This window comes from Xenopus laevis, chromosome 5S (assembly GCF_017654675.1).
Source record: "Xenopus laevis strain J_2021 chromosome 5S, Xenopus_laevis_v10.1, whole genome shotgun sequence".
NCBI classification, from domain to species: Eukaryota; Metazoa; Chordata; class Amphibia; order Anura; family Pipidae; genus Xenopus; species Xenopus laevis.
Window position 1 is genome coordinate 102,681,418 of NC_054380.1, and position 27,535 is coordinate 102,708,952.

Genomic DNA, 27,535 nt, shown 5'->3' on the forward strand with positions numbered 1-27,535 from the left:
GATTTATATCCCGTGCAAAAACCTCTAATTTTCCTATGTTATACTATGGAATATCATTTTCTGTATGCAAACAATTTAAAGGTTGAAAGCACAATCTTATGACATTTGCCATATACAGGTATGGGACTTGTTATCTATTTTGGAGTCAGGAAGGAATTTTCCCCCCTCTGGGGCAAATTGGAGAGGCTTCAGATGGGGTTTTTTGCCTTCAACATCAACTGGCAGTTAAAAAAGTTAAAAGGTTGAACTTGATAGACGTGTGTCTTTTTTCACCTAACTTACTAAGTATATAATGCCTGGGACCTGGGGCTTTCCAGATAACTGATCTTTCTGTAATATGGATCTTTTTATCTTAAGTCTACTAGAAAATCATGTAAACATTAAATAAACACAATAGGCTGCTTCCAGTAAGGATTAATTATATCTTAGTTGGGACAAGTTCCTGTTTTATTCTTAGTGTAAGGGCACACCTGGAGATTCGGAGAGATTTAGTTACCCGGCGACAAATCTCCCTGAACTGCTTCCCGTTGTCTCCTGTCTGCTTCAATGGAAAAACGACTGTGCCAAGCACTTGGGCCTTTCGATTTCCGAAGTCACCCGAAGTTTCCTCACGAGAACCCAGACAATGTACAGCATGCGTGTTTAAACTCTAATTCCTCTCAAGCCATTAAGAGCTCATGTACAACAGTTATAATTTCCTTTGACATCTACAGTAAATACTGACACCATCACTCAATCTACTTTTTATTTAGGGACATCAAATGGGATTTAAATAAAAAGGATCAGATATTCTTGGGGTGTTCTCTGTCGATCATTGTGCAATATATATCAGTTTTCTAGAAGAATGCAGCTATCTTTTCTATTAGATTATAAACAGGCAGCCAAAATTCATCTTCCTACAGTCAAGCGCGATACATTCATTCCCTCCAAACACAGATTCAAGGCTTTCTTACATTTTTACTTTGGACTCCAAAGGCTTTAAACCAGAGTGGCATTTTCCCATAGCAGATACATCCATGTTATGCTGGTGGCTGTAAGAAATAACCAAAACATGCAATATTCATATTTCTCATACTTTTCTAGGCACATAAAAATAAAAAATACCAGGTTGCAGAGGGAGATGGCTGTATTTCTTACAATGTAGTATAGGAAGAAGATGTTGCTGTTTATAGAGAATTAGACTGACTTGTTTGTTACAAACACTGCTATAAAGATAGACTTTACCTTAATAATAAGGAAGCTGCTAGGGCAGGTTGATGGATAGTAGGTTGGATGAGATTATGTGTTATGGGCAAAATGGTCATGGGGAGCTTCTGGCCCTACTGTCCCCTATTAACCCTTTCCCTGTGCAAAACCCAATTCATGAAACTTACATTGACAGTGTTGAAGCACATGAGACATTATTGGAGACATGTAGAATTATAGGAATAAAACATTGAATGAGGATTTTGCATGCTGGAGTTTTTATTAAATTAGTTCCTAGAGTGCAGGCATAGGAATGAAAGGCAACATCACTTGCCCTGTTTTGCTTCTATGTAGTGAGAGGTATTATTGTTTACCTTTCCAGAAAGAAGGCTCCATCACTGATGTGCTCTATCACATGCTGCAGATTCCCCACTTCTTCCTGTAAACAGAACAAAAGAACAAAATCTGGTTACTAATGCCTGCCTTCTGGTCATCTTAAAATATGGCACATAACAGGGCTCATTTATGAGGGTGCAAAAACAAGCCGCCATCATTTTTTGAACATTGTACTCTGTCCCCACAATGCCTCCAACATTCACAGACACACATTGTGCTCTGGAATGAAGAGATCTGTGTTTGGATGAATACAGTGCTACCTGCATTTAGCAATGCTCAGACCCCTTTTTAATATGTGTTAAATACAGTATAATTCATGGAATTTTAAACTTTTCAAAGGTTCCCAGTGTGCACCTTCATCTTTTGATGTTTATATATATTTATATATAGCATATATAGCATTTTTAGACTGCTAATACCAGGCTTTTCAGTAACCCTATGGTAAACTGAATGCAGGAACTGCATAGACAGGACTGCTAAGCTAAAGGCTGCCTAGCAGTATAAAACTGCCTAAAACTGTGAATATCTCACAAACCACTTAAGACAGAAAATGAATGTATATTGTAAAAGTGCTCAGAGGACTACTCTGATTATGTTTACACAAATTCATATTTTGGGGTTTATTTACTCTCTAAGCCTACAATACACAGCCCATTTGAGCAGTAATCACACTGAAAACAGTGGCAAACACATCTGCCTATCACAAAAATAGTGCCTTTTCAACTTGTATATATTTTGAAGGAAGCATGGCCTAGTAATGGTAGCCCATTGGAAAAAACATGTTTAATACGAGGCAATGAAACTCTTTAAAAAAAATTAGGTTCATAAGGAGTTTGTATCCAATTCTGGATTAGTCCTGAAATATGAGGCGAGGAAATAGCTGGTCTATTACAAGCCCAAACCAATATACTGTAAAGGTGGCATACTTTTATCTTTCTGTGATGAACGATCGTATCGTTAAATGATCGCCTGATGATTATTTTACCATAGGATATGCCATCCACAGAGAACGATCACATGAACAGATATAACCGTTGTTCAACAAACGAGGAGTGGTGCTAGCATTGTGTCACTGTCTGTAGTATATAGTCAGTTTCTCCTTCCCTGCTCCATGCAGACATATGGATTTATGTCTTGCTATGGCATAATAAACTTTTTTCACATATGCCATGATAGGGTGATATTCCTGCAGTCAGCACCAATTTATTTCTTTACATAGTTCATATGGTTACAAATGAAGTTTTGAGCAAAGAACATTCGGGTCCTTCCGTATATGTTCGTTGTTCCGTATATGTACTGTATGTTGTTCCTTATATGTTTGTTGGCTTGTGCTACAATCCTGACATGAACAAAGACGGATTTTATTCCTGAACGACTAAAATTTTTAAACTCATCCAATCAATTTTGTGAACGATATTGTTGAGAGGATCGTTCGTCCGACGATCGTTCTTACACCATCAACTATACGATAACTTACCGATATTATCGGAATGTTCTGAAATCGGTCGTTTGGAAGTAAAAGATCTGCCCGTGTATGGCCACCTTAACCCAATACAAGTTTTAGATATGAAAGTTCTTATCTGGATAATGAACTGCACAATATTTTATGCAAAACTGCCAGCTACAAAAAATAACTGACAATTTAAAGTAGGGATTTATTATGCCATTGTTAATAACCAACATAGAATTACCAGCGGTTTATCCCTTATTAAGGGCCAAGCACAGCTGTATCTCAGCTCCTTAATCATAACCAGTTAATACTCAGAAGAAGCAGGACCAACAGCACCTCTGCTATTAACTCTGTTTGTATGGTGTTGCTCACAGAGAGTGAAAACAAATGTACTTACATATTTCATGGAGGTATCACATCCAATCACAATTACCATTCCGATTTGTCAGATAAAACCAATCTAGTCAAAGTGGTGTCCACTCTTTATAGTATTTCATAGACAGTCATGAATCAGAGAGTAATGTGCATACATATTGTTCATGATTTTTTAGTATGATTACCCCATAAATCACTGGAGAGTGGGAAAGTACAGCACTGTCTGTTCCAGCTTCTGTATTGTCTGAATTGCTGGCACATACTGACAAATGCATTATATTTTTCGAATGCCTAACAGGAAAGTTCACCCTTTTTAAATTGTTATATATTTTGCCCAGTTCTTACTAACTTAGGCCTGCATTTTTTTTTACTTATTATCTTTTTGAAGCGGCCCTGTCCTCTTTGTCTTCCACTCGGAATTCCGTACCACTTCCTGGTTGCCAAGGTACATGAAACTCTAGCAACTGTATAGCCAGTAAAATATCAAACGAAAGAGCTGCAGAACAAAAACAAGAATACTGCAAAACCAAATAAATCAACACCAATTGCACATTGTCTACATCATTCTAAAAGTAAATTTAAGCTTAACAAGCCTTTTAATGCTTTAAAAAGCTGAAAAATAGACAACGAATAGAAAAACATCAAATGCTTTTATGTCTGTTTTTCTCAGAATCTCTAGCACTGGATTCAACAAGATAATCCTTAGAAATGAGTTCACCCAAGTTTGGCAATGCTTCTGCACTTCATGAGACATGGCAGCTTTTTTAATTTCTTCTTATCTTTTCTCCCTAGTTACTTTTTGTAGGTTATCATATCCACGTCTAATAAAATCTCCTTTATAGCATTCAAAAAGACCAGCAACACTGGGAATTTTGATGAAACAAGTTTTGTGTATATGCACGTAGCAATATAACATTTTTTTACTTGTTTCACCAAAATTTCTAGTGTTGTACGGTGTGTGACTGGACGTTATTTGGTTTATCTTCTTTTCATTTACAGTAGAATGTGAAAGCCTAAACAGTTCCTCCATGAACACACTTATGGTAATTTATGTAACAATCTATTGTCTAACTATGGTTTCAAAGAAATATTTAAAGGGATACTGTCATGGGAAAAAAAAATTTTTCAAAATGAATCAGTTAATAGTGCTGCTCCAGCAGAATTCTGCACTGAAATCCATTTCTCAAAAGAGCAAACAGATTTTTTATATTCAATTTTGAAATCTGACATGGGGCTAGACATATTGTCAATTTCCCAGCTGTCCCCAGTCATGTGACTTTTGCTCTGATAAACTTCAATCACTCTTTACTGCTGTACTGCAAGTTGGAGTGATATCACCCCCCTCCCTTTTCCCCCCCAGCAGCCAAACAAAAGAACAATGGGAAGGTAACCAGATAGCAGCTCCCTAACACAAAATAACAGCTGCCTGGTAGATCTAAGAACAACACTCAATAGTAAAACCCCATGTCTCACTGAGACACATTCAGTTACATTGAGAAGGAAAAACAGCAGCCTGCCAGAAAGCATTTCTCTCCTAAAGTGCAGGCACAAGTCACATCACCAGGGGCAGCTGGGAAATTGACAAAATGTCTAGCCCCATGTCAGATTTCAAAATTGAATATAAAAAAATCTGTTTTCTCTTTTGAGAAATGGATTTCAGTGCAGAATTCTACTGGAGTAGCACTATTAACTGATGCGTTTTGAAAAAAACATGTTTTCCGATGACAGTATCCCTTTAAGTTACCTTTTAGAATGTTATAGAATGGTCAATTCTAAGCAACTTTTCCCCAATTGGTCTTTATTAATTATTTTTTATCGTTTTGAATTATTTGCCTCCTTCTTCTAAATCTTTCCAGCTTTTAAATGGGCTTCATTGATCCCATCTAAAAATAAATGCTCTGAATGGCTACAAATGTATTGTATTACTCATCTTTTAATCCAGGCCTCTCCTATTCATATTTCAGTCTTTTATTCAAATCACTGCATGGACCCTAGCAACTGGATTGCTTAAACTGCACTGAGAGCTGCTGAATAAAACGATAAATAACTCCTAAACCACAAATAAATAAAAATTAAATGGGGGGTTCCAAGTGCCCATGTCCTAGACCTTCAGCCTGAGGAATATCACCAAACATTTCATGCATAAAAGAGCCGGCACAAACAGAACTGTAGTCAATGCTGTCTATTATTTTGTTAAATGTTCCAACATCCTTTAACATAAACATGGCACGTTTCATGCCTACATGGGGTACTTAGTCATAGTCTAATAGCAAACAAACTTCACACAAAATTTTTAATTCATTTGATCCAAATTCATTGAACAATACAGTCTGTGCAGTAGCACTGTAGGCTTTAGGCTTTAGCTACAGTATCTCATCGTCCCTCTCTATGCTACTTCAAGTCACAGTCCTTTCAGCCACCTAACCTGTTTTTTTTTACCAAATTATTGGTTTATTACAAAAACCTGATTTCTTACTTCTAAAAAAAATGATTTCGTATTTCTGCATGAAGCCATTGTCATCTCAAATATATATTGAAATAAATATAAATATATATTTTTTAATTTCAATATATATCAATATATATATTTGGGATGACAATGGCTTGTTCTTGTTTCTTACTTCTGCATGAAGCCATTGTCATCCGAAATGCTTCCAAGGAAACATATGAACACAATAAGAACCATTACAAGAGCGAGGTGTAACTTTCATAATAAATGTTAACAAGTGAAGCATGCCAGGCAGTGGTGGCAAATGTCAGATTGCTGCTGCAGTGAAACGGTGATAAATGAGCTGCCTGCACTGTGTGACCAGTGTACTTCTGCTTCTTCTCTGCAGATAGCTCACAGAAATAACATTATAACAACACAGATGGTGTAAAATAAGTAATTAAGCATTTATAAGTATTTACGTATTTATATATTATATGTTTTATATATATATTATATATTTTCATAGGCATAGGGGCTATACATTTAATGCTATTGTTTAGGGGTCCCAAAATCCCCAAGGCAGCTAAGGGTAAAGCATGGGTTATATTGGGACTTTTTACACTCAGAAGTAATCCTTGCAGATGTATGGATGATATATTTGATCGCTTGGTATGCATTTGGCAAAGCAACATGTTCACAAGCAGATGACATTATTTTTAGTGAAGACACTGTATATTGACTATCATCAGTACAATAAAAAAGCAATAATAGAATTAATTCAGTGCAATTCATTAAAACATAATTATAACTGAAGTCCTGAAAGTTATTCAGGGATAATAATAATATCCTCACTAGGACTGATTGGCCTTGAGCAAAAAAACATCAAGTTCTAGCCATGGTCTGGTTCACTTTCATTTGTCTGCTCTGGATCCACACCAGGTTTGGAAAAACACATCCAAACTCAAATCTGAGGGGCATGCTAGACTGTACTAGATCATTCACTTCCTTATAAACACTCTTGGCGCTGTCCTATCGTCCTGTCTGTAAAATGCGACTTCCACTTAAACTTTAACCAATATCAAGGGGCTTTATTCTAGTGAGGGAACCTCATTTACATACCTTCTACACATCCATGTGAAGGTTCTGAGTGCTGCATTGTGTCAAGCCAGTTTATTATGATGTGTGGTCAATATACAGATGAAGCCATGCTCATTAAAGAATCTGATAACCACATTAATTCTCTTACCCTTCCAACAGCTAATAGTGTGTTGGGGCCCCTTGTTACATAGTTACATAGTTACATAGTTAAATCGGGTTGGAAAAAGTCCATCAAGTCGAACCCTTCCAAATGAAAACCCAGCATCCATAAACACACCCCTCCATACCTTCACAAAAAATTCTATATATCCATACCTATACTAACAATAGAGCTTAGTATCACAATAGCCTTTGATATTCTGTCTGTCCAAAAAAAATCATCCAAGCTATTCTTAAAGGCATTAACTGAATCAGCCATCACAACATCACCCGGCAGTGCATTCCACAACCTCACTGTCCTGACTGTGAAGAACCCCCTACGTTGCTTCAAATGAAAGTTCTTTTCTTCTAGTCTAAAGGGGTGGCCTCTGGTACGGTGATCCACTTTATGGGTAAAAAGGTCCCCTGCTATTTGTCTATAATGTCCTCTAATGTACTTGTAAAGTGTAATCATGTCCCCTCACAAGCGCCTTTTTTTCCAGAGAAAACAACCCCAACCTTGACAGTCTACCCTCATAATTAAAGTCGTCCATCCCTCTAACCAGTTTAGTTGCACTTAGTCTCTGCACTCTCTCCAGCTCATTTACATCCCTCTTAAGGACTGGAGTCCAAAGCTGCACTGCATACTCCATGGGGAAAATTTACTAAACGGCGAAAATTCGCCAGTGACGGCTTTGCAGCCATCGCAAAACACTTCGCCAGTCGAAAATTTGCTCAGACAATGACAATTGACTAAAATACGAAGTTGCGTCCAGGGCACCGAATGCTGGCAAATTTTCACTAGCATTACTTCAGCAATCAAAGTGAAGATGTGCTAGCGTTCAATAATTCCTAGCGCAACTTTCTTAGAGGTCTTCGCTCAGGCTAATTTGCATACGGTGGAAAATTATAAAGTTGAATGGAAGTATATGTTGCAGCAAATACATCACATTACACAAGTCCAGGGAACCTTAATAAAGACAATAGAGTTGTTATAATGCCCTACACATGAGCCCACTGTATAGTTAATGTTCCATATGTTAGAAAATGGAGGGGGGAACCCGGTTACCCAAAACAGATTTGAAGGACTTTTGCAGGCTGCCACTCTGAAAAAAGGAAAAGATGCCAGTGTTTTTTGCTAGCGAAGTTACGCCTGCACCCATTAGCAAATCAGCGAAGTGCCTGTAAGCCGTAACGGCCAGCGTTAGTCACTTCGCCCTTTAGTAAATCTGCCCCCAGGTGTGGCCTTACCATAAAATCCGTGTTTGAGATTTATTAGTATATGTTAATATCACACTGAGAATATATTACATATTATTTTACTCTGGTAAAGATATGATACCAGATCATGTAGAAATGATAAAAGCCAGTTAGGGCCTAGCAACTTTCCCTAAGTTGAGGTTTACCTCAATCAGTTTATGATATATTCAGAGTGAATCCAATCGGATAACATGATGCAAAACTTATGTGACTATTGTATCTGTTCAGTGTCTTAAAAAAATAACTGTTTATTGTATGAAGAGCTAAATGGCCCTGTGTGGGGGTCATGTATAAAATGGCACAGGGCAGATTTTGCCTATAGTGTTTTCTGCATTTGTTTCTGCAAAGAGGAATTACAGAGTTCAGGACTGTTTGCAAAGTTCTGCAGGGAAAAAGAGCCTTCTACATGACCCCGGTGTGCTCAGTGGGGATGGGCAAGTATGGCTCATGCTCAGTTTACTGGAAAATCACTTTGGCTGACTTGGAATTGGCAGGTCGGCAAGTCAACACATTTAGGTGCATGTACAGCTATAATCCTTGAGGGGATATTGGATAGCAGAATTTTCCTTTTGCAGATCACATTAAGTTTTTTACTTCATGCTTGCCCCCTTGTGCAGCGTGGTGCCAATAAACATGGAACATTGGAATCAACAGCATAGGCAGCCCAGCACTAATAGGGTTAAACATGGTAGTGTACTCCAACAAACAATTTACAGGGACAGATATGAGATCCTTTATCAAGAAACGCCTTATCCGGAAAGCTTTGAATTGTAGCAAGGCCATCTCCCCTTTATCTCTTAGTAATAATAAAACAGTGCCTGTACTTGATGGTAATGACTCTATATTAGTGGCAAAATAATCCTATTGAGTTTATTTAGGGCTGGTCCACACGAGAAGATTCGCCCGCGACAAGTCGCCGCGGTGAGAAAAGCAAGAGTAGCGGCGACAAAGTGCATGAAAAAAACAGGCATAAAAAACGAAGCGATTTGGCTCACGCGCGACTATGTTTCCCATGGTGCATCCCAGTACTTCCTCCGCCCAAACTGTATTATGGGTAAAGGACGGAAGTACCAACAGTACAGTGTTGTTGTTGCTGGCGTGTTTACTTCGGCGTGTTTTCGCAGCGTCTTTTGAAAATGGAAGCAGATTTGGCTGCTGTTTTTTTTTTGGTTTACTTATATTTCTATTTGCTAGAGAAAGATAAACAGGAAAGGGCTGCTGCTGCTAGAAAATATTGGGTTCATCCCTTAACTGATCAGCGGCTAAGGAATGGACAATTTCATGTTTTATATGGTGAACTTCGCAACTATCCTGATAAATTCTTCAAGTATTTCAGAATGTCGATTGCAAGTTTTGATGAACTTCTCAGCATTGTAAAACCAGGACTGTGTCGTGCCCAAAGTTTGATGAGGGGTTCAATCTCACCAGAGGAGCGGCTGTGTGTGACACTAAGGTTGGTATGCTTTTTTTTTTTTGCTGCTTCTTTGTGATATATATGGTTTTAGGTGACTGGTATGGGCAATTTGGTGTGTGTGTATGTATATATATGCTGGATATACTGTATACATATATAGAGATAGATAGATAGATAGATAGATAGATAGATAGATAGATAGATAGATAGATAGATAGATAGATAGATAGATAGATAGATAGAGAAAGGTATATGTGTCTTTTAGCAATAATACAGGTCCTCCCTATCATAATATATATTTTTTTTTATCAGAGAAGTAATGCTTATCTTTTCTTTTTCTTTCAGGTTTTTAGCGACTGGACAGTCATTTGCTTCTATGTACTTTCAATTCCTAATTGGTCGAAGCACTATAAGCATCATTGTAAGAGAAACATGTCAGATTATTTGGACTGAGCTGCAAAGAATTGTCATGCCGCCCCCAAATGAAAATGCTTGGCGTACCATTGCTGAAGATTTTTACAAACACACCAATTTTCCTAATTGCTTGGGGGCCTTGGATGGAAAGCACATCAGAGTTACAATGCCATTCAAAAGTGGATCAAAGTACTTTAATTACAAAAAATACTTTTCAGTTGTCCTTCTGGCTAGTGTTGATGCCAATTATTGCTTCACTATCATTGATGTGGGATCCTATGGAAGCACTGGTGATGCCAGTGCTTTCCGGCATTCGGCATTGGGACGCAGATTATCAGAAGGGTCACTTGGTATACCTCTTCCTAGACCATTGCCTGGGACCACGGCACCTTCCTTGCCTTATGTTTTTGTGGGAGATGAAGCCTTTGGTCTCACAGAAAATATAATGCGGCCTTACCCAGGGTCACAAAGGGCAATAGAGAAACGTGTTTTTAATTACCGTTTATCAAGAGCACGACGTATGGTAGAGTGTGCTTTCGGCATTCTCTCAAACAAATGGCGTGTGTTCCATACAAGTATACAATTGGAACCCCAGTTTGTGGACATTATAATAAAAGCATGTTGTGTCCTACACAATTTTGTTCGCCTTAGGGATGGCTATCACTTTCAAGACACCCTGACTGATGATATCCCAGATATTGATTGGGCCCCTGTTAGAGGTCCAACAGGAGGGATGAGAGTTCGGGATCAGTTTGCAAATTATTTCATGTCTCCTGATGGAGCTATACCATGGCAGCTGAACCGAATTTAGTCTGCATACAGTTGCATACAGTTGCATAGATACGTATAATTAAAATACTCATTGTCTACATTGTATTAATAAAAAACTGTTTATTTCACAATCTATGGTGTACTCAGTTGTCTTTTCTGAAATGTTACTAAAATGACAATTTACTTTGCTACTGTAAGAGCCCAGTGCTATTAGTCTAGCTGTGTTGGGGAGTGGGACTGGTGTGTAGGGATATAGCGAACTGCCAATTATGTGTTCGCGAATGCCGTTTGCGAACACCGACAGAAAATGCTAACGTTCGCGAACTTCGAACACCCGCAAAAATCGTTCGAATCGAACGATTGCAAGCATTCAATCGAATGATTTGCATTCAATCAAACGCTAAAATCGTTCGATCGTTCAATTAGAACGATTTTAGCGTTCGATTGAATGAAAATCATTTGATTGAAATGACGCGAACGGCTGAAGTTTGCGCAAACTAGTTCGCCGCAGAACAGTTTGCTACATCCCTACTGGTGTGCTGCTCCTCCTAGTAGTTCACCACCACCAGCACCAACCAGAGTCAAAATTGTTACAAAGTACCTTAGTTGCACCTGTTAGCTGTTCTGAGCTCTCTTCCAAAAGCCAATTAAGTTAGTTCCAAAGTATGTTATTTGCACCTGTTAGCTGTTCTGAGCTCTCTGGCAGAATTAAGAATTAAGTTAGAAACTGTTTGGTTGTTCTGGCAGTGCAGATAAAAGAGGGACTTTCCAGTACAAAAGAGGGATGTGATAGAGGGTTGAGTGGTTAAAAGAGGGACTATACCTCAGAACTGTCTAAAGACAACACGCAGACGTCAAAGAATATAGAAAATATGCCACGACAATACGCCCGTATACGACGGTACGCGTCATGCGTCATACGTTACGTCGTGCGTTACGTCGTGCGTTTTAGAGCCTGCGTCATTGTTTTTTGCAAAGTCGCAAGAATGGTGGGTCTGAACTCCCTTACTGATGGACAGACTTGGGAAATTGCTAGCTTTCTGCAGGCGGAAAGCTATGACAACTTGCCTATGTGGATGCCCAACAAAAGGGCTGCGCAGGCTCCGGCGCAGGTTGAGGCATCACCATGGGGTAAATCTGGACCGCCGCACATTGCAGCGACTGTGGTCAGATTTAAAGCGGAGGGACCCAGATTATGTTATGCAAGTGCAGCTGCACCATCTCAGTGAGTATTTACTATTTCTAAACTAACCTTAACAATACATATATTAAATATATCCATTAATTGATTACATAATTTTCTATCAGGGGGACATCCACAGGCCAGAGCTGCTGTTGAGCAGGAGGCAGAGCTTTCTGATATGGAGGAGGGGGGACATCCACAGGCCAGAGCTGCTGATGCTGCAGAGCAAGTGCCTCCACTTGAGGAGGAGGCAGATTTCCTGGAGGCTGAGCAGTCCGATGTGGAAGCTGCAGAGGAGTCCGTGGAAGCAGAGCTGCCAGTGGAGGTAGCAGAACAGGAGGCTCGTGCATCAGATGAAGGTAGCTGCAAGATGACATCACACCCCCACATAAAAAAATGTTATGATATACTTAAACATGAGTTTATTATAATAATTCTATATTTTTTTTTTTTCATAGAAGACGATGAAAACTGGGACCATGCACGGCTGGTGGCAGAAGTGCGGCAGCTTAAAAATCGGGTGCTGGACCTGGAAAACCAGCTTATGTAATTTTTTTTTTTTTTTTTTTGTAAATAGTTTTTTAAGTAAAAAGCTTTCCACCTTATGGATATCTGTCTGTCATTTTTATAAAAATATGGAGACAAGGAAGAATTGAGCTTAACAAGTTCACCATTTATTTAGAAAACAATGGAAAAAAAAGTGCAAAAACATAACTAAAAAAGACAAAGTGCAAAGTGCAATCTGTTTGAATAAACAGTATACATTAATAAACATAATAAACTGCATAACAGTTAATGGTATACCAAACCAGTAATTATATTAAAGGTCGGTAAATGAATTTTGGGAAGGATCCCATGCTTGTGAAGTCGAAGGGTATGGAAAAGGGTAAGGATAAGGGTTTGGGGTACTACTTTGAGGCATACTGAATGATTGTGGGGGTTGATGAAATGGTTGCGGTGGGTGCATAAGAGGCCTGTTTGGTACGTTATTGCCTTGGGGTAAATATTTATATAGCAACTGCAAAAAGTCCATTCTCAGCATTTGCCTATGCCCCTCAGGAACCATCATAATGGTTGGAATTAAACCAGTATAAAAGGCAAATTCTTGAGAATCCTCAAAGGCATAGGCCCTCTTAGCAGAAGATTCTTGGGAAGCCTCTCTGGAAGATGAGACCGAATCACATAACTTGGACAGCATATTTTGTACATCACCATATGAAATGTTTGATTTTTTTCTTTTTGCTGCCCGAGTGATGTCAGATTGAGATGATTGTGAAGGTGGGGTGATAGTGCTGCTTAAAGTGCCAGGTGGAGTGCGAGTACTGCTGGAAGTGCCAGGTGAGGTGACAGTGGTACTGGAAGTGCTAGGTCTTGTAGGAGTGCCAGTTGGTGTAACAGTTCTGTTATTGTTTTCAGGATCCACTGTTTCTTGAACCTCATCATCCAGATTGCTAGAAGTTCTAATGGCAAATACAAAAATAATACTGTTACAACAAGGCATTGTTTCCTTAAATGCATACATTTTGTATACTCTGGCATTCCTCTGCATTGTAGTGTTACATACATATACAGTAATACATATATATACCAGGGTAGGTAAAATTCAAATGGAGTTCACTGAGTCCACCTGAAGTTCATATAATCAAAGGCTACAATGTTATCCCAATAACAATTATTTATCTTCTTTCTATATAGGCCCAGTCCAAGATTAGTATGATGCATACCTCCCAACTTTTACAACTCAACCTGCAGTCCCTCATTTGTACTGGAAAGTCCCTCTTTTCTCCGCACTGAACAGCCAAAAAAAATGGTTTCTAACTTAATTTTGCCAGAGAGCTCAGAACAGCTAACAGGTGCAAATAACATACTTTGTAACAATTTTGAGATAAGAAATAGGAAAATAAGTAATTATAACAGTTTTGATAAGGAGACATACTTTCAAACTTTTCATAAGCTACCAAAAATGATGATGTAGCATTGATCAACCCCCCCCCCCAAAATTAAGGAGGATTATTGACCCCCCAAAAATAAGGAGGATTATTGACTTACTGTCTCTTAGCAAAAGCAGGTAGTAAAAATGTTAAATGTTCTGCATAGATGTACTTCTTCCGTTTGGAAGGCGATGCACCACTCCGTGTTTCTGTCTTCTGGGCAGCCACTTCCCTACGAAAGCAATCACGAACATGCTTCCAGCGCATTTGCATTTCTTTGACTGGGACAAAGAAAAAAAAATATTAGTACTAAACAAAAAGAAAAAGCCATACTAATGATTACCACATACCTATATAGAAAAAAAAAAACACATCCACAGGCTGTATGCATACCCCCTACATAAGCTTATAACAGTATAAGGTTCGGTCGGTATAACAATTTTAAAAAAAAGAAAGTGGCAGACATACCCTAAACTTTATATCAACTAAAAATTGTGGCCATCACTTACCTCGCAAATTTTTTTCAACATCCGAAAGAGCTTCCCAGCCTTCAAACAGTTCAACCGCCACCTCATCCCACAATTGTCTCCTAGCAATTTTGTTGTGAACGGTTGCTCTGTCATATAGAGAGCAGGTCGGTTTTCCACCAATTGAATCAGCTTGTCTGTATCAACATACAGCTTTGTCAAAGACATTTTTCCAAAATGTGTTGGCGCAGGAGAAAAGTCGCACCGCGATGTCCCTCGACCAAACAAAGTTTGAAATTCGCGGGTCCGTGTTAACGCCGTGATTTATACGTTCACGCCTACGTCTTGTCGCCGTGACATCTACGGTCGTGACATCTACGGTCGTGTCCTCGCATACGCAATTACGTATGCGTCATGTCGTAATGTATCGCCGCTGTTAGTAGCCTCGTCTATTTGCTACACGCGTTTTCGTATGCTTTCCTATGCATTTGCTTTTTTCGTTGTTGCCGCGTCTTGTCGCTTCGAAAAGGGTCTCCATGTGTTTTCAGGCTACTGGCGCTTTTTAGTAGCCTGGTGTGGCAGGTATCTTGCGTTTCTCTGTCTTGCATATTGCAAGACAAGACGAGCGTTTTGTCGCCGCTACTCTTGATTTTCTAACCGCGGCGACTTGTCGCGGGCGAATCTCCCCGTGTGGAATAGCCCTTAATGTTTAAATGGGTTTCAGCAGACTTATGGTATGGTGATCCAAATTACATAAAGATCCCTTATCCAGGAAAACCTGTGTTTTTGTTCTTCAAATGTAATTATTTAATGTCTAAATGAGTTTCAGCAGACTTATGGTATGGTGATCCAAATTACATAAAGATCCCTTATCCAGAAAAACCTGTATTTTGTTCTTCAAAATGTAATTATCATTGCTTAAAGTGGACCAGCCACCCAGACACAAAAATCTGTATAATAAAAGTCCTTTTCAAATTAAACATGAAATACAATTTAAATTTTTTATTAAAGCATTCATAGCTGTTGTGAGCTCATTTAAAAATCTCGGCTGTCAATCAAATATTGTCTGACCCTCCTCTATGCCAATGGCATAGAGGCGGGGCAAACAATTACTTTCACTTTCCATTCAGCACCTAGATGTTACAGCTCTCCACACATTCCCCCGTTCTCTTTACCGGTTAATTGTGTAGCCAGGGCATGGAAATGAACATCGAGTCCCCCATTCTGGTGCACAAACAAGATTCTGAGATGATACAAGGCTTGCCTTAGAAACAATGTCCACAAAATGGCTCCTGCCTGCTTGCTATAATTATGAATTCCCAGACTGGAGGAAACAAGATTCAAATAATTTATATAGTGTAATTAAAGTTCATTTTGCTTGACTAATATGATAAAATAGGATTTTGAATAATATTTTTGGGTGACGGGTCCCCTTTATTGGGGATTCTGTAATAAATTCCTAAAGCTTAGTTAAGATTGAACAAGAAAAGCAATAAATACATTTTTTGATTGTATTTCTTACTTATCCCTTGGCTTTTATGCTGAAGCCGCATTGTATAAACAGTGCCACTGTCTACAGACTGAGCCTGGGATATTTCCCTCTGTGACATCATTCTGTCAGACATCACCACATGATAGAAGGAGACTGTAATAAGAAAGCTACAATAACATCTAGTAAATGTTTGAATAATTTACATGTGCAGAAGTCAGAAAATCTATACTAATTTCAGTGTTGTGGCATTGAACATGAAATATTGATTATTGCTCAATTGCGGGGAGATTTATGGAGCTAGCTATGGTGGTGCGTGCACGTTAACGGATTCGGATATGCTCTTGTGCCCCTCGCTGCTCCGAAGGATGCTTTTCCCTGACAGCTGGGATGCAGCGGTTCCAATTGAAAGCCTTAGGAGACACATCTCACAGATTACACCAAAAGTGACCCAGCTGGAACACCATTTTGAGAAGATTAAATTGGAAGGGAGCCAAACGTCTGTCGGTGCAGATCCAGAATCGTATTGCATCCCTATATCTGCTGCGACTGTAAAAATATCCCTTCTTTCTGCAATATAAGGCAGCTTAGCGTTTTTAGCAGGCTCTTGGGAGGGGCAATACAAATGCATATTATGTTTGTGCTGAAGTTTTGATGCAGTTTGGTCACTGTCAGTGTACAACACCAGGACCCAGCGGTAACGTGACATCAGTACATAACAGAAGCAGGACCAACACTGTAAAAGGCTCAGTGCAACAATGACTGAAATGCTGTTTATACAGTATGCATGTGAAACAGGTCATTCTTTAAGCAGAAGAGTTTTGCGGAGGGGTCCAATATTCTCTAATTATTACAAAGCCAGACAATAAAATCATTGTTATTGAAAATGTTATATTATAGAGTTTTACCTGTTTTTACCCTTTTATTTGCATGAATTTGCATGAATGTGATACACAAAACAGACTTTGGCTCTTGTACTTAGGGGTCTCAATGCAGATTGATTTGGATAGTGAACATATGTTTATATTTCTAAAGATATGGATAAAACTGATGTATTTAATGTGCATTTAGCTGTATTTAACTACAGTATAAATGTCCTGTTTGAATATGGCATACTTGCAAACATTTATGTGTACATTTTGCATTTGAGTTACGCCACAACTTTGGTGGCGGAGACTATATATGCAAAATTACTGTCAAACCTTTATTCATGCACAACCACCTGAGACAGTGGCTGCACTCATACAAACAAATGCTAGCTGGGATTATTGAAACAATGAAGCTGAAGCCAGCTAATTTAAAGACCTGATAAGGAGCAATATAAGGCATTATGTGAAATGGAACTTACTGATTTCAATAAAAATGAGATTCATAGATAACTTTAACATCCTGGAAATGATGTATAGTGGAAAGATGTTTAGAATTGTATTTTCTTTCATTAGGCAACATTTTGGGGATTATTTATCAGGCTCCGAATTTATCTATAAAAATCCGAGCAACTCTGAGTTCCCAAATGGACCTTTTTTTTCATTAAAAAAAAAAGTCAGAAAAAATAGGTTCGGGCAAAAATCCGAAACATTCGGACCTTTGCCTGAAAAGTCCGAATTTTTTTGGACTTTTCTGACTTTTTGGTCCAAAATCGGCTATCGGTATGGACAGCAGCGCAGACACTGGGACCTTCCCCATTGACTTATACAGGACCCCGAGAGCTTTGAGATGCCAGATTTTCGGATGCGTATTTTTCAGACCATTGGACTTTAATAATTCCTGAAAAATTCAGATTTTTTTTTTTTGGTCCAAAAAATCAGAATTTTTCGGATTTTGGATATTCTGAGTTTGATAAATAACCCCCTTTATCTTTGGGCTTCCATCCCTTTCAATTTGGCTGCAGTCAGTGACTTGCATTCATGAGCTCACGCTATGTCCAAAATTAATCTTTTTATATTAACCCATACTCATCAAGCAGTGGAAGACCTGTCTTCAACGGTTTGGTATTTGACATTCAGTTCAATCAATGTTAAAAATTTAAACTGATGAAACTATGTCTGACTCAGCAAAGTTTTCAGGTATGGGACCTTTTATCCAGAATGCTTGGGACCTGGGGTTTTACGGAAAAAAGATATTCCTGTAGTTTGGATATCCATACCTTAACTCTACTTTAAAACCATTTAAACATTAAATAAACCCAATAGGATTGTTTTTGGCTCCAAATAAGGATTAATTATATCCTAGTTGGGATCAGGTACACGTTACTGTTTTACATACAGTAGAGAGATATGTTAAAAAACATAATTTTTAAAAACTTGAACTGTTTTATTAAGATGGACTTTCCATAATTTAGATAGCAGGCTTTCAGATAACGGATCTCATTCCTGTATCTATAACAATGTTATGAGCCAAGAGGAGACCTGACAAAATGCTGGACCTTAATGGGGGACTTGAATAAAAGAAAAAAATTCCAAGCCACTTTCAGCAAGCTCCACCAAGTCTGCCATATGTGTTTATACCACTTAGGGGAAGATTTATCAAGGGTCGAAGTGAAAATTCTAATTTAAAAAATTAAAATTTCGAGCTATTTTTTGTGTACTTCGACTAGGCAATAGTCCAAATTCGATTAGAATTTGAAAAGAAGTTTTACCTGCAAATTACTAGCTGCTTTCAAAGTAAAACTCCCAAGCTTGGCTGCCACGTAGCTCCCACCCTTCTCAGCTATAATCAAGTGATCCCACTGGTGTCCAATAAAAGGGCAGCCAAGTTTGGGAGTTTTACTTTGAAAGCAGCTAGTAAGTTGCAGGTAAAACTTAGTCCCTTTGTAAAATGTATAATGAAGCAATAGAATTATTAATGAATCAGATAAAAATTGAGCTTAGGACTGGCCAGATATGGGATGACTTTGACGTAGTTGGCCAGCTTAATGTATTGCAATATATGGACATACAATCCCTGAATCCCTGTTTTGTTTAAAGGGCATTTTTCAGTAGCAGTATGCACAAAATGTCTCAATGTCTTAAATATATTGATAATGGGTTGAGTGCAGAGGAATCTTGTATTTGTCTATATGTATTTTGTGGTCACAGCCTCATTGCACCCCCGCCTAATGGTTTTAAAAATTAGTGGTGAGCACACAACTTTCCCTTGTTTTATATCTATATATATATATATCTATATATATATATATATATATATATATATATATATATATATCTATATCTATATCTATATCTATATCTATATCTATATCTATATCTATATCTATATCTATATACAGTCCGAAGCTGGTGCACTCGTTACACAAAGGTAATGCCTGGGTGCTGGTTAGAAAAAATCATCTGTAGTGCACAAAAGAACCGCACACACAGGTCTTTACTCTCCTCAGGTATTGTAAACGCACCGCAAATACTTACAAAGCTGGAGGCGCGTGTTTTGTAAGTATTTGCGGTGCGTTTACAATACCTGAGGAGAGTTTGGTCCCGCTGACATATGTGTGGCACTGATGGTTGGCCCGCTGCCTGCAGTATGGGCGAAATCGATATGATCTCTCTGTTGAATAGATCCCTCTCGTCTGGCTAATGCTGGAGCCTTGCTGGTAAGTGCGGGTCCAATTGACTGGCTGTGCGCACATTCACGTAATGACACATATAGTTTTGACAGGCGCTAACACAGATACTCACGTGGAATATGCACAGGGTCTTGGGCCCTCCACACGGGGATGTCTTACTGACATAGTATCACCTGGAATATGGCTAATGCACCAATGCTTTTTATGCTGTTACCTATGATGTCACTTCCTGATTTTTGGCGCCATTTCAGGGTTTAAAAGGGGCGGTTGTGTTTGGGGTTTCACTTCCTGATGACGGCTCGAGTTTAGGAGCCGAAACGTCGCAATAAAGCAAACTATTTTCTTCACTATAAAGACCTGTGTGTGCGGTTCTTTTGTGCACTATATATATATATATATATATATATATATATATATATGCATTTGGTGTGCTCTAAAAAGGGCTGCTGGCATGCTGGAAGATTAGTGCTTTTGTATGTGACATTACTTGCAGTCTAAGTGGCCTATACGGCCTATTTCATCAGTTAATTGCAAGTGTTATATTACCATACAACAAAAATAACAAGTCATCCATAGAACAAATTACTGCATCAAATGGAGCATGCATTTGGCATTTGATGAGCCATGGTATCATTGCAATTTGATTATTAAACAAGTGGTAATCTTCTATAGAATGTAGAAAATCATCCAAACCGACAAGACAAGAACTGTTCAGTTGCATTTATCTAAAAATAAACCAACTGAACTACCTACTACGATGGAAAATAGAGATTATTATATGTCCTCTTTTTTCCAAATATCTTTCTTGTTCCAGCCTCCACCCTGTACCTCAATAACAGAATCTAAAGAAAGCACAGAAGAAGATTTGCATTGTGCCTTTATCAACCAGCACTCTTGTAACTTAAAATAATCTCACTTTATAGTTAAACTTAAAGAGAAGGTGACTGCTGCTTTTGGAGGCATGAAGACCCAGAATTTTGGGTAAGTTACATTAAACAGGTAATGCAACAACATGGTATAGTTTCCAGCATAAATAAAATCACAGTTCAATGATCTTATACTATTTATTAACCAAATGAAATATACAAATGCAGATATGAGTACAAGCACTTCAGATTCTAATAAAGAAACTGAATTTAATTCATGGCAGAGTTGCTGCTATTTGATCATTCCCTTTACTTTGTTTTTTCCATAACCAGATACTTTTGTTTGGCTCTGTCAGGCCATATCCCTCTGACTTAACTGACTCAACTGTTGTAAGAATATTATAAGACTAAAAGTATGCCTTTTGGAGGTCAAAAGGAGAATTATGTGAAAAAGTAACATCTCGTAATGTCTGAAATATTCCAGACTGTAAGATTTCAATATATATATATATTATATTCCTTGCCTAAATGCAAAGTTGTATTCGTGGTCAGTTCATTCAGGTGGTTACTGATCAGTGGTTTACAACTGACCACATGACTGACCACATGGACAGAAAGTTTTTGGGCAATATTAATGAAAATGTAAAAGTAGAGTACTAGAGTTTACATTACTCTATTTCTATTACATTTTCAGAAACATATTATCAATGGAAGTTCAACTTTTGAATTCTATTGCCTGATACAAGAGGCCATTCATGACAGGGGAAACAATATTGGCTGCTGAGTTGCCCTGGAGCAGAGAGAGACCATTAATGTCTTGAGTTATTTAGGGCTAAATGCCACAGGAGATTTTATAGGTTGGTGTCAGCTCAATAGATCACATACTACAAGTTGGATGTAGTCACATGGGTCAAAATATAATATATATGTCTTCTTATACGGTGCCAAAAAAAAAACAATTTTAAACTATTCCTGGGTGCATAAAGTAGGGATGCACCGAATCTAGGATTCGGTTCGGTATTTGGCCAGGATCCGGCAGGATTCGGATTCAGCCGAATCCTTGTGCCTGGCCGAACCGAATCCGAATCCTTAAAATCAAAATCATGAAGCCGCGCATGAAGTTTCTTTTTCCCTCCCCCTCACTGATTTGCATATGCAATTAAGGGTTCAGATTCGATTCGGTATTCGGCCAAATCTTTGACAAAGGTTCCGGGTGTGTGGCTGAATCCAAAAAAGTGTATTCGGTGCATCCCTAGCATAAAGGAAATCAAAATCAACACTGTTACAAAAATCTGATGTAAACTAAATCCAACCATCCATCCAACTCAGCACGACTGTCAAATACAAAAGCTGCATGTTGCATCTTCATCCAATGGGATAACATCTAATGGTGTCCTATTGAGATACAATGAATGTTGTATGTAGATGCATGAACAAGCGACACCATCCAACTTTGGGACAGATTCAGTTGAGTGAGAAAAAGGTTTATAATGTGAAAACTCATGGACGAGTCAATTGAGATACAATTCAATTCAGAAAATCTTATTGCATGGTTTATCAGGTGAAAACTCTATTAAACTCTGTGGGATAAAACTGGAACTGAATTTGGAGAAAACAGTTTTCCTCCTCCAATTGAATCTTATCCATGAGTTTACACATGATAAATCATGAGGTTTCTTTTTTTCACTAAATTACATCTAGCCCTTAATCTGATCTGACTTTAGATTCTAGATTTTGTAGCACCCTGCAAATCTCATGCTGTTGTGTGGTGTTGCATGGCAAGATCAGATAAAATCTGACCTACAGAATCTGATCAAGATCTCTCATGTAGTTTAGCCCTAAAGGGTTTATCTAATATAGGTAAATTTAAAACAACTGGACTTGCTGAGTAAAGGGTTATGGGGCCCTAAAAAGATTTTATTGAGGGACACTTAATTTTGGCTATTATTACACTGCACACCAAACTAGATATAGAACTGGAAACTGCTTGCATACGTAGATATGTTAATATGTAATGGCAACAAGATTATAAAGTCTAGAAAGCCCCTCTTTATGCAACAGATGAATTGTTAGAAGCGTGCAGCTGGAAAACATCCTTATTAAAATGTGCATCACATACCACTGATTACATTTAAGGTTCCTATGCTTATAACTATTCATGAAAATTAAATATGAGGTAGTGTCGTGAAGCCGGATACTGAACAAATGAAAACCGGTACATAATGTTGTCCTCCCGAAGGCACTCAGATCTTAAAATTACAATATATGGCTTCAAGCTGCAGTAAAGCATGGGAAGGCATAAAATTATGCAGGGACATACAATTATTAGATAATATCATTAGTAGAACAACAACGATTTTCTCATTTGGGTCTCTTAAGGTCTTTTATGTCACTGTATAACGAGAGCAACTGCTAAATATTTAATAACCATGGTAGGAACCCTGATTATTAAGACTTGGAATTGCTCTACAAAGTACTTAGTAGTGATGTTCATGCAATTTAATGAATATAATAATTCTAACCTTTCAGGTGTGGGTGTTGGATTTAAACTGCTTTAAACAAGCTGCTGTATGGTTTTAGGGTTAGGCCGCACTGGGCGTTTTGGGGAGATTTGGTCACCTGGCGACTAATTGCCTCCTCTTTGCGGCGACTAATCTCACCAAATGCCTTCCCTGACTCTGCACCGGCTAAAATACGCGTCGATTCATTTTCCGAAGTTGCCCGAAGTTTCCTCGTGAGGCAACTTCGGAAAACGAATCGCCGCATGTGATTTTTTCATTTTAGCCGGCGCAGTCAGGGAAGAGATTGGTCACCGCAAAGATGAGGCAATTAGTTGCCAGGCAACCAAATCTCTCCAAAATGCCCAGTGTGGCCTAACCCTTAGGGTTAGTTCACACAAGGAGTTTTGGGGAGATTTTGTCACCTGCCGACTAATTGCCTCTACCTCTGGGCAACAATCTCCCCAGCCTGCCTCAGCGTGTCTTCCCATAGGCTATAATGAAAAGTCGCATGTGCTAAAGCACACGCGGCGCTGCGTTTTCCATAGTCGCCCAAAGTTGCCTCACGGAGGAGGTATATTTTACTGTATTACCTTGTAAGTAACTAGACATTCCTTGGAGTAACTAGACATTAGGAAGCCCTACAGCATATTCCTTGGGGACCAGGTTTGGTTTTGCATTCTTCTATGGGAAGTACACTTTAGTCAGAATTTCTGCAGTGATATAAGATGAGCGAACCTATAGGACAGGTTACTGTGCTTCCACTAAATGCACAAGAACATATTTGGAGTTGAGTTTCAGACAAGGAGACAAAGTAAGAAGGCTACCTTGAAGTTTATGTTTGGCCATGTAGCAAAAGTAACCCAGCTTTACACTGCCTTCCTTGTGGTCTCTTACACTCCCTACTGTCATTAAATCTACTTAATTTAAGTGACCCTGAGATGACCCTGCTAGCCCATCAGCAAGTTAAAACTGGGTTGGCAGGACACCAGGAAAAAACCCCGGTGGGCCCCAGCCCTTGTGGATCCAGGTGACCCAGACTCCCCAACTGAGACCTTGGGCGCTGCTCTCTGACCTCCCCCATATAAATACTCCAGCTAAAACCTGTCAAAGTTCCTCTTACAATTGGAAGATGTTTTTCTGCTTCATGATTTTCTAGGGTTTTGGCCTGTTTGACACTGGTTTTCGGTTGAAAAATCGGAAAAATTCGAAAATTCAAGTTTTTCAGGTGACAATCAAAAAAGTTGCACAATTCAAATTGTCACACATTGTACTTTTGTAATAATGCGCACCTCTGTACTAATAAGGACCAAAACACAAGAACCTAAAGGCCAGTTTTCTACTAAAATGTATTTTTCAATATTTTATAAAAGCAACACAAGAGTTTCTCTAAATAATTATTACTCAAAGTTCTTGATTGTTAAATCAAGAGCTTAAATATTATATCCCTAAAATTCCAACTCACTATACCATCAACAGTTTCGTCTGTATCTTTCCCAAGCACTGCAACTAATTGGTGGCCATGTAGACTATAACACTTGGGTGTCCCATGGAACCTTTAGCAGCAGTACCTGCCAGAAAACTGTTTGAATAATGTGCATCCCCCAATTCTCTGATACCACCAGATGTTTGAATTCATTACGAAGCGTGGCACGGACAATGCAGATGAAGGTCATCCAATTGTTTTTGGAAGATGTTTTATAATGTTATTAGGTGACCTTCACCCACATGGTCTGCACTAATCACCACAATACTATTTATTATAACAGCATATGTATTAAAAATATATAAGGGATAAACATACTATAGGACTGCAAAACAAACTGACGAGTTTATAGGGAAAAAGAATCGGGTTGTTGTTGTTGGGATATTTTTTAATATGTATTTTCCAGTTTAAAATATATGTCCATTGAAGTTTAACTTCCCGCCGTATGCAAATTAGCCAACACTAGTGCAACTTCGATTCGATTGCCGCTGTAACCCTAGTGCAACTGCGCCAGCATTCGGCGCCCTGGACATAACTGGATTTTAGTGAATTAGCGTTGTCCTGGTGACGCTAGCGCAAGCTTGGCACTTAGTGAATCTGCCCCTATGCCTTTTGGGGGGATTGCTCAGACACTCAAATCTGATTCTAAGAACATAAAGCACCCATATATATATATATATATATATATATATATATATATATATATATATATATATATATATATATATATATATATATATATTAGTGATAGTTGTTTTAAAGCCACAAGGTAGCAGTGATTAAAACTCATGCACATGGCCTAGCAGATTAAAGAATGCTAAGCAACAGAATAGAACAGAAAACTTGCCAGCACTAATTAGGAGTGCACAAAAGCATGCCAGATATATTTTTAACAGGAAATGTTCGGTACAGTAGTGTTCCTTTAAGATCTCACTGTATGTGTCCTGTCTCGTCAGTCCAATTACTGATGCCAGCATTGATTCCATTACATTTCAAGCAAACCCAATGAAATGTGCAAAGAAAATACACCACATGATCTTCACCCACAGCGCCACTAATAAATTCCTTGCAGCACGTCATCTCTGCAAGCAGGTGCAATAAAAACAAACAGAAGCTGCACTGCAGGTCTTCCCAATGAATAATTTATTAGCCACAACATTGTAACAGCCTGATAATTAATAGCCAGCAGACCAGTGGTCGAAAGTGCTGTAACTCTTCTTTAATCAAGTGTAATTTAGTACACCATAAAAATGAACCTGGTTTATTTCTGAAAATAAAATTTTAGAGTCATTTGGCTATTTCCTTCCACTTGTTTGCCTGTAACTCAACTCATTTTTTCTTTTCCATATTACATATAATCCATCTGGTGTTAAGTCACGAAAGAAATTCAGACACTAGGAATATGATATTGTTATGTTCTAAATGCTTCCTATAAAATGATAAAGGTTTTAATGACACATGAAATAATGTTGAATAAACACAAACTTTCCCCCCTCCTAAAGTATCATAACGATATGATATCAAGCTGCTTTGTAAAAAGAGAAAGTGAGTTCCTGAGCCAATAAAAGGAAGGTAGATGCATAAGCTGAAGAACACCATGGAATTGTTTTAGAAATATAGGAGACATTAATATATTAACATTTTTTTTGAGAGCTTGAGAACTCAGCTTGAACACACTATAGGGTTAATGTAAGTTCACAAGCTGGGTTGGGTTCACCCTCCCAGTTAATGGCGCCCTCTGCATAAGGTAGAAATTACAACTTAAAAGCAACCGCCCAAGGTGGTTTAAATTGGGCATATACTTTTCTGTGTTACTGTTTGTTCATAGAGCAAATTCCACCACCGATGTTGCAATGTCCATGATTGCTAACTCGCTCTCTAATACCTGTGATGATTGCCAAGCAGAGTTTTTTCATTATTCTCTACATAAACTTCATTGGCTCATTTGGTTTCATGGAATATTGCAGTCTTGGTGGTAGTTAACAATATTTGCACTGAACATTAAACCTCCTTGCAAATCTGTATCTGCAGTATGAAACTGGACCTTAACATAGTGTCATTGAGTAACATTATGGAAACCTAGCATTAAGGGAGCCTTTTATCTAGTTATCATTTTAAGCCATTTATAAATAGTACATATCAGTATGTTCTATGTTACAACCATTTAGAATTGTCTAACACTGGACATCAGTCCATTTATTTGCAATAGATAATGTCACCTGAAAATTAATTTACTTTAGTTCTGGATCATCTTATCTACTCTATATTTAAAAATCTAATATATAGAGAGAGAGAGAGAGAGAGAGAGAGAGAGAGAGAGAGAGAGAGAGAGAGAGAGAGAGAGAGAGAGAGAGAGAGAGAGAGAGAGAGAGAGAGAGATTCGGAGGTTCAGGTATGTTTACGGATAAACGGATGTAAAGATTCCTATAAGAAGAAAAAAGATAGTGTATTACACCTTTATACAGAGGAGGAAGTGGGCTAATGCTTATTCATTTTAAAATTGAAATATAATAAATTAATCTTTACAGCAAGACAAAGCTGTACTCATAATTCCTTTTTATGAGCGACTCCATAAAGAAGCAATCCTCTTAATAAACTGAAGGAACACAGAACCGTGTGTACAAACGGTATACACCACGAGGAAAAAAACACCGACAACTGGAAGTACGAGAAACCCCAGTGGAAGATCCAAAGAAAACCCGACACTTACTAGCGCAGTCTCCATGTGCTAAAAGATCTCCTCCTGTAAAACCGGCTTTACAGTAAAGGATCCGCCTCCGCATCAGGCAGTGTGGTGACTTCTACAACCGGCAACAGGAAAGAATCGCTACTACCAACTGAGACCACACGGAGACGTGGACAAGTGGGTCCACAATCTTTGACACCGGTGCAGCTTATTGTTACAACATTTGGGCTTAGAGTGGTTTTAACCCATTGTAACCTGTTCAGGTATGTTTACCCTGTATTTGGACACCTTTGATTCACCCAGGCAGCTATGTCTCTTTTCCTGGGACTATTGAAGTTCAATGTTTGCACAGTAGGGGGTAGTGTTAGAAAGTTTAAAAAGGGAAACCACAGATGCTCAGGGCTCTTTTCCTGGATCCAACCTTGTGGGGAGGTGGTA

At 38.5% G+C, this 27,535-nt stretch overlaps 2 protein-coding genes across 2 annotated transcripts in view; one reads left to right on the forward strand and one right to left on the reverse strand.

Annotated features, from left to right (window-relative positions):
* Nucleotides 1-27,535, reverse strand: part of schip1.S (schwannomin interacting protein 1 S homeolog) — a 212,173-nt gene that overhangs the window by 149,085 nt on the left and 35,553 nt on the right. The window contains exons 2-3 of the mRNA XM_018264559.2: nucleotides 1,560-1,624; nucleotides 954-1,031 (exon numbers count right to left, since the gene is read on the reverse strand). Coding sequence (XP_018120048.2) covers nucleotides 954-1,031; nucleotides 1,560-1,624 — 143 coding nt within the window. The remainder of the gene's footprint in view (nucleotides 1-953; nucleotides 1,032-1,559; nucleotides 1,625-27,535) is intronic.
* LOC121394307 (protein ALP1-like) lies at nucleotides 9,301-11,323 on the forward strand. Its single transcript, XM_041564909.1, has 2 exons — nucleotides 9,301-9,786; nucleotides 10,093-11,323. The coding sequence occupies exons 1-2, from the start codon at nucleotides 9,470-9,472 to the stop codon at nucleotides 10,970-10,972; spliced, it is 1,197 nt and encodes a 398-aa protein (XP_041420843.1). The 5' UTR covers nucleotides 9,301-9,469; the 3' UTR covers nucleotides 10,973-11,323.

What these genes read in the sequence shown, in the direction of transcription:
- LOC121394307 (XM_041564909.1), top strand. Translation starts at nt 9,470, where the DNA reads ATGGAAGCAGATTTGGCTGCTGTTTTTTTTTTGGTTTACTTATATTTC. An exon ending in CGGCTGTGTGTGACACTAAG is followed by an intron (nt 9,787 to 10,092) that starts GTTGGTATGCTT and finishes TTTTTCTTTCAG; the next exon opens with GTTTTTAGCGACTGGACAGT.